Source organism: Malurus melanocephalus, unplaced genomic scaffold (assembly GCF_030028575.1).
Source record: "Malurus melanocephalus ecotype Western Australia unplaced genomic scaffold, MMel_1.1 scaffold_102, whole genome shotgun sequence".
Classification (NCBI taxonomy): Eukaryota; Metazoa; Chordata; class Aves; order Passeriformes; family Maluridae; genus Malurus; species Malurus melanocephalus.
The window spans coordinates 797,024-809,297 of NW_026623334.1; the positions used below are offsets into that span (position 1 = coordinate 797,024).

General features: G+C 42.7%; 1 protein-coding gene across 3 annotated transcripts in view; it reads right to left on the minus strand.

Annotated features, from left to right (window-relative positions):
• Positions 1-8,828, minus strand: part of ARVCF (ARVCF delta catenin family member) — a 128,112-nt gene extending 119,284 nt beyond the window's left edge. For all 3 annotated transcript variants that reach the window (XM_057369057.1, XM_057369058.1, XM_057369056.1), the window contains exon 1: positions 8,574-8,828. In XM_057369057.1, coding sequence (XP_057225040.1) covers positions 8,574-8,594 — 21 coding nt within the window. In that variant the 5' untranslated portion in view covers positions 8,595-8,828. The remainder of the gene's footprint in view (positions 1-8,573) is intronic.
• Between the last annotated feature and the right edge of the window lie 3,446 nt (positions 8,829-12,274).

Consider the following 12,274-nt stretch of genomic DNA (forward strand, 5'->3'; position numbering starts at 1 on the left):
CCGCATTCGTCAGAGAAGGCTGCATTCTGGGACATGTCAATTAAAATTAAGAATGAAATAACTCTGTGCAACGGTGCTGAATGGCATTTTCTCTCAAGAGACCACAAGTTCCTATTGAGATTTCAGCTGTGCAATCAGATTTCCATTCTTAACTCTTTCATCTCCAGTGCAATTGATCCACTYACAACACTCTTCCCTTTCCTTCAATTCTCAGCTAAATTCAAAGATAATATCATAGAGTCCTGGACCTACCTGCAGCCAAAATCTGGTCAAGTATTTCTTCAGAGCTCATGAGACACGAGTTCTGCAGAACACCAGCTCTAAATGGCTGTGGGCTCTATCAGAACCAAGTCTAGAAATTCAGGAACAAGATAAAAATCTGAGAAGTGGSACTGTAACCCCTGGCTGAAGCACACTGCTCAACCAGGCAAACATTGTGAGAAACTGGACTTCAAGAGTGGTCAGGGCCAATATTTGAGTTTCTTTTGTCCAATGGAGAAGTCAGCCTTCATCTCCTCACATTACCTCCCCCACACACAGCGTGTCCCAAAGCTGCTTCCCAGCAAAGCCAACAGCCCAGCTCTGCCTGGATGGATCAGGAACCCACACCATCCTACAGAATTCATGGCTGCATTCCCATCAGCAGCACAGGAAATACAACACAGCACGACCCCAAAACACAGGGTATCTACTTCGGGTACACTGTGATGTGCTCAGCAAAGCTATCTTGACGTTTTATCTCAGGAGAAAATAGGAGTTGCTTTTTAACAGGAAAGAAAAGTACTTTTTCCCAATTTTTTGCCATTCAAAAATCCACAGGAAATATTAGGGGGAAAAAAATAACCTAAGTATTATGTTTCAGTCATTTACTTAAATTTAAAAGGCATTTTTAAAAATAATGTTATCTATAATTTATACTCAGGAGAAAATTTATTCTCCTTGTCTCTTTAAAGGAAGACTCTGGATTTTTAGGAGAATAAAACAAAACACTTAAGGGAATTTTAAATACAGGAAGGAGGGATAAGAGCATGGGGAAGAACCCAACAGACTTGGTAAATATTTTTGTGATTCCAGTTGCCAAAACAGTATCCACATAATGTCCCTCAGCCAAGTTTCTCTGAACAAGAAAATTCAAAGAGCAACAATTCATGAAATACACCCACACATCTGCAGTGTATTTATGCAAGCACACACAGCACTTCAGCTGTTGTGGACACGACTCTTCCTTTACTATCTTGATTTACATGGCAGATGCTGATTTTACCAGTGTCTCTTTTTCTGGAAAAGCTCTGGAATTCAGCCAAGCTCCACATGGGTGTTACACATTATCAGCTATGCTTCTTGGTAGAGGCAGCAAAGGAAGAAAATTACATTTTATTTGAGTAATGTAAAGTTTGTGCTGGCACCGTTAAGCTGAAATTTTAAAGTGTCAGCTTTGTGGGAAAAAGAAAAATAAAACTGATCCCATGTAAATAAAACAAAGATGATTTTGACTGGAGTCTCAAAAACCAAAAAGCAGAAAAACTTACTGTATTAACAGCGTGTCACACTAGATTTAGAGAAACTGCAGGCAGATGCTTCAGCTCCTATTTAAACATCAAAACCAGAAGTCAGGTTTTCCAAATTATTCAGCAGATTGATGTAGCATTTTTTAATTGATCTCTAATCACATCTGCAGCTGGTGCATAGTTGGTTAAAGGTTTGAAAGTCTGTCCCTCAGTCCTGGTTACYTGTACAGCAGCAGTTTCCTCTTTAAGATTTGGCCCTTGAAGAAATGGTTGGGAAAAATACATTTTTAAATCCAACATCTCAAGAAGGGGCACAACTTTTTCAGCAATGAACTGAACAATGCTCTCCCTGTCACTGTGTTTTTTCATACAGCTGATGGAAAATATTTATTTTTGTATGTTAACACATAAAAGYTGCAACTATAAATAAGGTCCATCACTAGTACCTAAAAATGAATTAGTGCAAGGAGTGCAAAGAAACAMTGAGAGAAGGTGCAGTGTCACCTTCTGTTTGCTTCATATTTCCTGAATGTTATCCAACGAAAGTGTTTTTGCCATCTCCTACATCTAAAATGACTGATGGATGCTGGTTTTGATGTAATTACAAATGGCTCTTCCCTCCAGAAACAACCTGCTAAAATGAATATTGTACCTCAGAAGCAAAGTATTACCCTTAAAAATTGCCAGTGGTGTGCACTAATACATAGCCCTGGTATTACTGTGCCACTAACTGGTGTCAAGGCTGTCACTGACAGATGAAAAGCTGAATAGGAAAGAGAAAAGAAATGGGATGTGATAAGATTGCATCATAAAATACAAGATAAATGTGTCACCATGACCAAGATGCATTCTAACCTCAGGTAATAAAACAACATGCCTTGGTTGAAAGAATTACCCAGATGAGATGAAATTGCTAAGGRCAAATGTGACATCCTCCTCATCCAGCATACATATACTCACATTTACATATGCTAATGGGAGGAATAAATTTTTTAGAAACTCTTATAAACATACTATAGTCCATTCCTGTTGGTCAAAGAGGAGAATGAGGAACTGGAAAGTATAATAAGCTTATTAAAACACATTGGTGGGAAAAAAAAAATCCATTACTGAAAAACAGACAGGAGCTGCAGCATCAGGTTCTGACACTCAAGGCTGGGACATGGTCACCCTGCAGAAGTGAAGGTCACACCAGGAAGGTGTCTGGGAGTAAATGATGTCCAAGGGAAAACATCAGCATGATCTGATGCAGACCTAGAGCAGCTGCTCAACAGAATTCATGCCAATATGTGAGACAGTGGTGCCATGAAAAAACTTCTAGACACCGTTCAAATATAAGGAATTAGTTTGGTTTAACCAGTAATTAACAAGGATTCAGGAAAGTACTGATGATGAAATCTAGCCACCTGCATGATCTGCTCTGTAAATAAGTAATTTTTGTCCATTCAAAACAAAATAATTTGTTTTACATTACTGCAATGCAGTACTGYGTGAAGCACCACATATAGCCTTATATACTGTTTTTTTAATCCATCCTTTCTGCAGAGCTACTTGGAATTAACACACTTTCCAACTCCTTAAACAAGGAACTTTATCTTATYCAAATCTGGAGCTCTCATCTCTGCTACAGTGTTTTGTGTCTCTGTGAAAGCATCACACACCCAACCAGCCAAGGCCCACTCGCTGCTGTGCCCAGGAGCCAAAAGGGCCTTTATTCCCTAACAGCGAATTCACCTGAGGATCATATCAAAAGAGAGGGATGCAAATAGCTTCAGATGCAAAACTTACTAAAATAACTTCCAAAGGTTTACAATTCAAACAGCAGAATAATCCTGGTCACACACAGGACCTGTTTATATCTCCGGGCTCTACCATCCATAAATAAATTGTGTTGCATCTCTTTCATCAGCTCTGTAATCAATTACAAACTTGTGTTTTCAAAGGACTTCTGAACATTCCAGATGATTCTTCTGATCACTCTTATACTACACACATCCAGAGTAATGCTACTTTAATGAAATCATCTTCTCATCTCCTCCACACATGTATTTTTATATACACACACAYATATAYACAAACACACACAAAAATAGTGTCTCTACAGTATAAAAATAAGCCCTCACTCTGGTTTCATTACAGGCTTTCAGGAACAYCTCTCTGAACATTACAATACTCTGGCTGAGAAAGTTTTACTAAAAATAAAAGTTCAGAGTTGTGCCAAGTGATTTAGCTTGCAGAGCCATAAAAWCCACGCTCAAAAATTTTCCAGGTTTACTTAAAACACTTTTTTTTTGAACACTGTGGGGYTGTGATGCTAAGGATAGATGTGCAGGATTAGACAAAAAGGAAAACTCAGGCACTTCAATCTCCTGCTGTAAGCAGGTGTGGGCCTGACTCATCAAAGAGGCAGAGAACACCAYTGAAAGCTAGGAATTTTCACATTACTGCAGTATACAGGGAGCACCGAGTTCATGGAGTTTCCACCCCATAATACAACAGAAAGAATTCTGCCCGCCCATTTGTAGATTCAAAAGATGATGCTGCCCTAAAAAAGCAAGTGTTGCTCATCTGGCTTCTCTCAGGTATAGTCACAGTTGCTCACTCTTAGGTATAAAGGCAAATCTAAAAAAGGTCCCAAAGCCTGGCTGCAACTTAATGAGAGAAGGACAAAGGAAACTGTGAAATTTAAAACTATCAATGCCTGAGTTTCGGTTTTCCTTTTATCCAAGAATTTGAAATACRCTCTCTCTAATCTCAGGATTTATTTCAGGGACTCCATTTACTCTTCAAGCCTCCACTGGAAAAACAAAACCAAAGAAAACCTACCASCAAAATCCAGTGTTTCACTTCTCACATACTACTAAAACAACAGTAGTTTTTTAAAAAAACCTGAAGAGTAGAGTTTTGTAACTGCTGTGCTGTGTCCTTGGGAGGATCTGACCAAACCAAGTGTATACAGGCCAAGGACTTGAGCCACCTCTGCTCCCTGTTTCATGCCCAGGGAAGGTACGACCCTTCCAAGGGCCTCAAACAGCAGGTTCAGGAAGCCATTCCTCTTTTCCTGAAGATGTAAGGTTTGCTTCAGTTTTCAAGCTGGATCAATGCACTGGTTTTGTCCACAGAGTGGTTCTAAAACGAGCCTTTGTGTAACCAAGAGGGCACCTGTTTGCACACTTGGGAAACCAACAGCCAGCAGCAGAAAAGAAAGGGGTTTTCTGAACCCCAAAGCTGAATCCCCTATCTCACACCACAATACCCACAAACAGTTCCACAAAGGAGAACAAGCAGTGGCGCAGTCTAAAGCAGGAGCTTTTCAGAARTTTCCCTGCACAGAGCTGCAGAATTTTGCTGGCACAGAGGAAATAACTTTGAGCAATTGAGGAACAGATGCAGGAACAGGTAAAGACACACTGAGAATATGCCAAATTTCTCATATTCAGTGAAATGCCTTTGTATTTTAATACTCAAATACCAGGACAAACTCCATCCAGTGGCTCTGATCCTAGTCCTACTGAATCAAAACCTTCATTTAGCAGCAGAAATGAACTCCTGGGAGAAAACTGTTTGAGATTAAATTGTTTGCAAACCGCCTTGTTATAAACATCCAGTCCATCCAGTTTCAAAAGTGATTGTTTAACATGCTTTTTTTCTCTCCATTTTATCTTCCATAATCAGTATTTYTACATTAGGAAAGACCTTGAGTGCACTTTTATTCTTAGTAACTGCAATAWAACTTTAGCAAAAATTGCAGCCAGCCTGATGCTCTATGCCCAACAGCCCCAGACCTTCAGGACAGGTGTTCAAAGCAATACAGACAAGGGAAATGCAATGGCTGGAATGCTTTGCTTGCTATGTCCATTGCTGTTACAAAGCTGGACATACACAGAATGGACATTATAGGCCCTCACACCCCAACAGCAATTCAAAAGAGCACAGTTCCTCCTGAGGCATTTTCAGAAACAGAACACTGCCATTTCCACATCCTACACAGGCGTCCTCTTGTTTCCTGGCTATGCTGAAGGACTCCGCTGTACAAGCTCCTCTACAAGAAGTAAAGGCTTTCAACACCTGAGWTTGGAATTCACACACCTGAATTGGGCCAAAACAGCTTGAAGAGTTCCAAAATCCACCGTCCTGTAGAGAATTCCTGCCTGTGACTCCACTCAGGTGCTCAGAATGTAGTTCAGCACCCCAGTGAGTCCCAAAACACATCCCCTTTAGCCACCTCTGCTAGAGCTCACAACTGCTGGCCAAGGGTTTGCTTGGGGGAGCAAGGAGGACTCTGCAATGTAGACTGCTGCATCTCTTCACTCCCAGGTAAAGCATATTACACCTGTTTCAGGCCTGTCACATGTGAGAATTCATGGGTGAATCCTTACAGAGATCCACGTCAAATCTTACACTCCCTTCTTATTTGGTTCTTCTAGTACCACTTGCCTWACTGTTTGAAAATGATGGTATTTTTGCATTCTGCACCTCCATGAACATTTCTTCCACAAGCTTTCCATCGCTGGTACAGACTCACACAGCAGGGATGTCACTAATGCATTAACTGCTCTTTCATCTTGCCAGATCTACRATTTCATACTCTCTCACATGAGCATCATCCTCTAGTGAAATGCTTTAGGAACAAAGGGCTGAGGAAGSACAGCCTTACTGAAGTCAGTGCCTGAAATCAGAATGTTTATAATAAAGTATTTTCCAAAGCAGGAATAACAGAGAACTGAAGAGATTTTGGCAAAAGTCACTTTAAAGTGACTCCTCTCCCCTTCACAACTTCATGGCCCYGAGGCAAGCCAGCACTTTAAGTTTCAGATCCACATCAAAGCTTTATGTGATACAGCATGAACACAATTTTAACAGTTCCAGACTACAAGATCCTTCTCAATTTCATAAACTCTTTACTGCCATGCCACTGCAGACTGCAAATACTCAGCACAAACTTCCACAGCTTTCACCCCTCATGAGCAGGAAGGGGAATGACCAGAGGAGGACTGAAGAAGTCCTTCCACACTCACGGCCACATTAACAGTTTCAGCATTTGTTGTCTCTACCAGTGCTCTCAGGTACAATGCTGCTTTTGTGGCCCAGAACTTCAGGAAGTATGATTATTCCCAGCAAAAGCATGATTAGAAGTTACTCTTAGTTCTTTTTAATTACTATTTCAGAGCTGTCTTTATCTAAACACAATAGGGCTTCAGTTAATGTGACAGAAGTCCATTCCAGTATCTCTCTGTATAGATTGYATAGACTTGTCATCCACCTCAAAGTCACTTATTCTTTTAGTTCAGTTTTACTTAATTGTGATCATTACAGCTAAAGAATTACTTTCTAGAGGCCCTCGAACTACATAATAAATTTATCTGACAATCCATGGCTCRAAAGTACCACCTTTCATAAAGCAAAGCATTCTCTAACAAACTGATGTGCTACCAGATTGAGCATTTATTCTGTRAAAGGGCCTCAGAATGAATCAAGAACCATTACCCCAACAGAAAAGATAAAATAGCATATCTCTGATCCTCAGCTGTGACAGACAGCATGAAAATTAAAACCATGAGGTTTTTTTGTTTTGATATGGAAAAAGAATTTACAAGCTAACTGAAAAGCATGACCTAAAGTGATTAACTACAACCTTCCACTCTCATTCAAGCTTTTCCGCCTATCAACACAGAAAACCCAGAAGACATGAACACAGCTGTACTGCACAGGTCAAAAGACATTAAATACACCTTTTTTTGTTTTTTTGTTTTTTTTTTTTACTGTTAGAATTCTGCTCCTTACCTCCAGCTTTTTCCTYTATGTATTAAAAAACCCAGACAAAACCAAAATCCCTCGGAGCTGCTAACTAGATCCATCCATCTAAAACTCAACAATCCATTGCATGTAATTTGACAGGCACAGTAGCTGTGGGTCAGGCAGTACAAACAGCACCACAGACAAATCAAATCCCTTCCTAAGAAGCCCACAGGTAGCATGACACACAAACAAGCACCCAAACAAACCAGGATTCAGCCACCTCCAGCAGGYAGGACCGAGGTTCCAGACAAAGAAATGCTCACTCGAGGGCCCAGCTGAAACAGCGACTTTCCCACTCAAGGGAATCAGCATCCTATTTGCATCATGAAATGATTCAGCCTTCTGTTACTGAGATGGGGGAGTGGAACACAGTGTGTTAAACCAAGCCAGAGAACCTCTAACAGTTCCAGTGCAATGAACCTAAACAAATTCACAGATGCATTATCCGTGATATATTGCCGTTGCATTTTCTTATTCTGAAGTACTCTGTTTTAAATTATAAAGGTAAAGGAGAAAAAGGATTAACAAAAAGACACAACCTCATCCTAGTTGGAGACGCAGCTCTACCCTGCCACCACCTGAATTTATCGGGTTTCCTAAGGCGTACAAGATAGGAGAAGGAGGTTACCCACGAAAATCACCCATGAATTACAGGAGTCTACATGATGTCTATTTATTTAAACCTAGTCTGCAACAGCTTTGCCCTGCAAAACTCAATGACACTTGAAAGTAAAGAGTAACATTTGAAATATTTTTGCAAGGAGTTGTAAGTCCATTACAATTACTAATACGACAGCCAAGAGAACTTTATATTTAAGATAACATTTAGAGRGRAAAAAACACCRTTATTTCCCTGGTACGTCCAGCAACAAAATCAAAGAGAAAGCCAGGGAACACAGTATGGGAAAAGCAAACATTTAACGAAAGCACAATAGCAAAGCTTTCTCTCTTAAAAGCACTATTTCTAGCTGTTCATGTCAAAGAGCTCCCTAGATTTATYGAACAGGACGAGAAGGTCAAAGAACACAATGGCTTGCTTTTTTGGGTGTTTCACAGTTAACACAACAGAGACAAAAGCAGAATCTCTCCCGAATGCTCTGCCAGAAAGAGCAGCTCAGCTTTTGCTCTTAGTTCTCAGCTAAAAATGAAAACACAAGTAAACAACCCCTCGCAGCGCTGACAGCTTTCCCCACGCCACCAGGACCCCCGCACATGCGGACGCAGAGCCCCGGGAGCCCGAGGGAAGGACACAAGTTTCGCACTAACCTGTTTGAGTTCCGCAGGCATTTATGCGAGGTGCCAGTCCCGCTGTCCCCAGCACACACCAGCTCCGGCTGCCCGCAGCCCCTCCGCGGAGCCAGYCCGCTGCTCTGACAGCCTCCAGAGCCTCCTCCCTCGGCGAAGCTCGCTCCTTTTGTGCCCGGACCGGCGCCCCAGAGCCCCTCCGCAGCTTCCCTACGGACTGAGCCCATCCAGGGAAAAGCCCCGCTCCGCCGGGAGGACCGGCACCGCCGCGGCTCCGGCAGGCTCCCGGCTCCCTCTCACATGGCTCTGCCGCCGCTGCCCCGGCGCCGGGAGGCTCCGTCCGGGGGGCGGCACTGACGGGCAGCCGCAGCCGGAGCGGGCTGGGGCGGCCACGCCCGGCGCGCCGGGGGAGCGGGGAGAGAGAGGGGCAGGGCCGGGGGAGCGGGGAGAGCTGCGAGGAGAGGGGCAGGGCCGGGGGTGCCGGGCAGAGCCGCGGGGAGCGGGGCAGAGCCCCGGGGAGCAGCCTCAGCCCGTGGCCGGCGCCGCCGCGCGGTCCCTCCGGCTGGCGGGGACTGCACCGAGCGGCTGCGCGCCCGGAGCCCCGGGGGTTCCCCCGCTTCCCGGCCCGCCTTCCCCCCCGCCCGGATCTTTCCTGATGGATTACAGAGACAAAGAGGGAAACCGCCTGCTGCCAGCGTCTCGCAGAGCGGTAACCTGCCGGCTCCGGCGGCACAGAGCCCTTCCCACAGCGCCTGCCCGGAGAGCGCTRCTGCCTCCGGAATTACAGGGCGGTCTGCAAGAAAGCACAAGAAAGGAAACCTTCTCGTTTGCTTACTTTTTGCACTTCGAGATTAATGGCATCCCTAATGCACCAACACCAGAGCACGACTGTTCTCCGTCGCCGTCTCCTCCCTTTTGTTTCTTACACAGGTGCAGCGAAGCTTAGAGCTAACAAGTGCAACTGGCCTCACTTTTAAAACCATTCACCTGCCCACACACCTGTCCCACATTAATTAGAAGATTGTCTGGATAAATTACTCATTACCAAAATGAATGCCAGCTGTGCTATGCCTTGCATCCACCACATTCTGCAACAAAAACYGGGACTTCACAGAATGGTTCAACACCGTTTTCACATCCATCTATTTCTAGTAAATTGGAAATACTTCGTTTTTAACATTAAGTCTTTGAACAGGCTCTGAACCTCCATGAAATACATGAGGAGAGCCTTCCCATATTACTTAATCTAGAATCTGRTCCTTCTTTCTGCCTTTTCCAAAAAAATGCAGAAAGTGATGTATTAACAAATATTTTAAGATATCAAGAATTAAAAACATGTAAGTCGGTAGGTGTAAACCAACAATAACTAAACCTGAACCTGTGGATCCTCCTGGAACCACAACAGAGCAAGAGGAGATGCTCAGCCAGCACTGAACCAGAGCCCTGCCCTTCCATGGAAGCTCCCGGCCAATTCTGGGAGGGAGCTGAGGRGCAATGCTGGTTCTCCCTCTTCCAACAAGGTTGCTGCAGCAAATCAAAGCAATAAGTAAATCCAACACTGTAGCAGCTGGTGGCTGAACAACGCTAATCAGGGACTGAAAGATACTGGCATCAAGTTAGAGACTATCCCTGGAAAACARGCATAGCCAGAGACAGGAGAGCAACTGTACAACAGGAAGAAAGGAACAGGCACCTTTGCACAAAAGGGTCTTTCCATCTCAGCTTCAAGTTCCCTGAAATTTTCAAAGCATCCTTCCAATGTCACCATAACTAACAGTTAATTCATATCAATCCTACCAGACCAATGTGAAAAASCAGAATCTCCCATACAGACATTTAAGAGTGGAAGAAATGTTTCAGACCTATTTAATCCTAATTTCAGTCTTCCTACTACTGCCAGTATCAGCATTCCAGATGTGTACTAGAGCTAAGGCTTTGTATTTTAGGGGCAGAGAAGAGGGCAGAACTACACTACCCAACTCATCCTAGTTTGTTTAAAAATAAATGATGCAAAGTTTGACAAGGGCAATGCTAGATGTTCCGCAAGGTTTAGCTGAAGTGATTTGCTTCACTGGAGGGAAAAGATGTATTCTATCTACAGAGGAATAATTTAGAGGCAACTGTAGTGGCCATTAATAAAACACGTAAAGGCCAAAGCAAAAGGAACGCGGGTGGTACGAGTCTCCTGTACTGCGCTCTCCCGCCCCTTCTCCTTGTCCAACTTTTCTTCACTTAACAAACTAAAATAGCTCCACTTTTGTTGAGGCCATGCTGGCACAGARCAGCACCATTCAATTTAGGCATGCACCTGGCTACATGCCAGACCTTTATACACTGTCAAAGAAAAAACGGTGTAAAGCCTATATCCATAGGGCACTGAAGGAGCTACTCCTGCATGCAAAGCGACGAAACTGAAAACCTTCCTGGATGGACTTGCCAATTCTTATTCACATAAGAAGTCTCTCATGTTGTAAACCCACAGGTATTTGTGCAAACCATACAAGAATTTTGAAGTCCCACCTGCTGGAGTCAGGTTGTTATTTAAAAACATGCTTTTCCTTTAAAAAAATAAAATAGATGCTTGTAGGCCTTCTGGTTGTAAAGTAAATTTTGAAAATGTTTTGACTCAAAGCTGAAAGATTTTTAACAGGGCAAATTATATCTCAAATCCCCTTAGCCTTTTGCAATATTTTACCAGCTCATGTAATTCTGAATGCTGAGATTTGGCAATGTGAAGTCAAAGAACTAATTACCTAAAAGAGTTATGGATTAGATCCCTAAGGTTATACTGAACTTTCAAATTCTGGCAACAAACACTCTATCCATTAGTATCAGGCTGCTGACTACATCACAACCTTCCCCTCTTTTTTTTTAATGAACCTTAAATTCTTAATCTGTCACATTTTTTCCCAGCTGCAAAAGTAGGGTGAAAACCTTCTTTCTTCTYGCCGAGAAATTAAAAATTTATAAATAGGAAGGGATTTAATTCTTTGGAAGATGGAGTAGTATAGTATCTCGGCCAAGCTCTCTTTTCTTATTTTCTCCCATTACCCTTAAAAAATTCCCCATCACTAGTGCTGCTCTATAGATTGATCTGCTCTCAGAGGCAGTAAAAAGGAAATGGTTTACAGCTCTGCCTGGGATCATAACATATGGCTCCAGTGATATGTAACTTCCATAAACCCAACAGAGCAAGAAGGCACAAGATGAATCAAGAATCCCAGCTACCCATATAGGCAAAAGCAGCACCATCACCCATGGCAATTCTCTGAATTAGAGAGTCCGTAGTCATTCAGTGGCTTCCAAGCCAAGGATATTTTATTGTCCTTCTGTGAATTTCATGCAGCAAATAAACAAGGTAAAAGTGGGAGAACTAAAGCACACTGTGATGTGTCAGCCTGCCCCACAGTAGTGATTTTAATCCAAACAAACGAAAACAGAACATTCTATCTCCGAGATACATTTTGAAATCTTTTCCTGTGCATTCTCATCATTTTTAAATGTACTTGAAAAGTTACAGGAGCCCTTTCAAAGCATCTGTACTTGCTCCAAAATGGTTGCGTGACTCCAGTAGGACACATCCATCCAGATATTTCTAACACTGCCATGAACATGGTTTTGACAATCTTCTTGCTCCCATACTGCAAGGTTAGAAATGGAGACAAAGCCAGGTTGCCTCAATCAGGGAGTTGTTGTATATAAATTATTTTAGGTATCCTTTT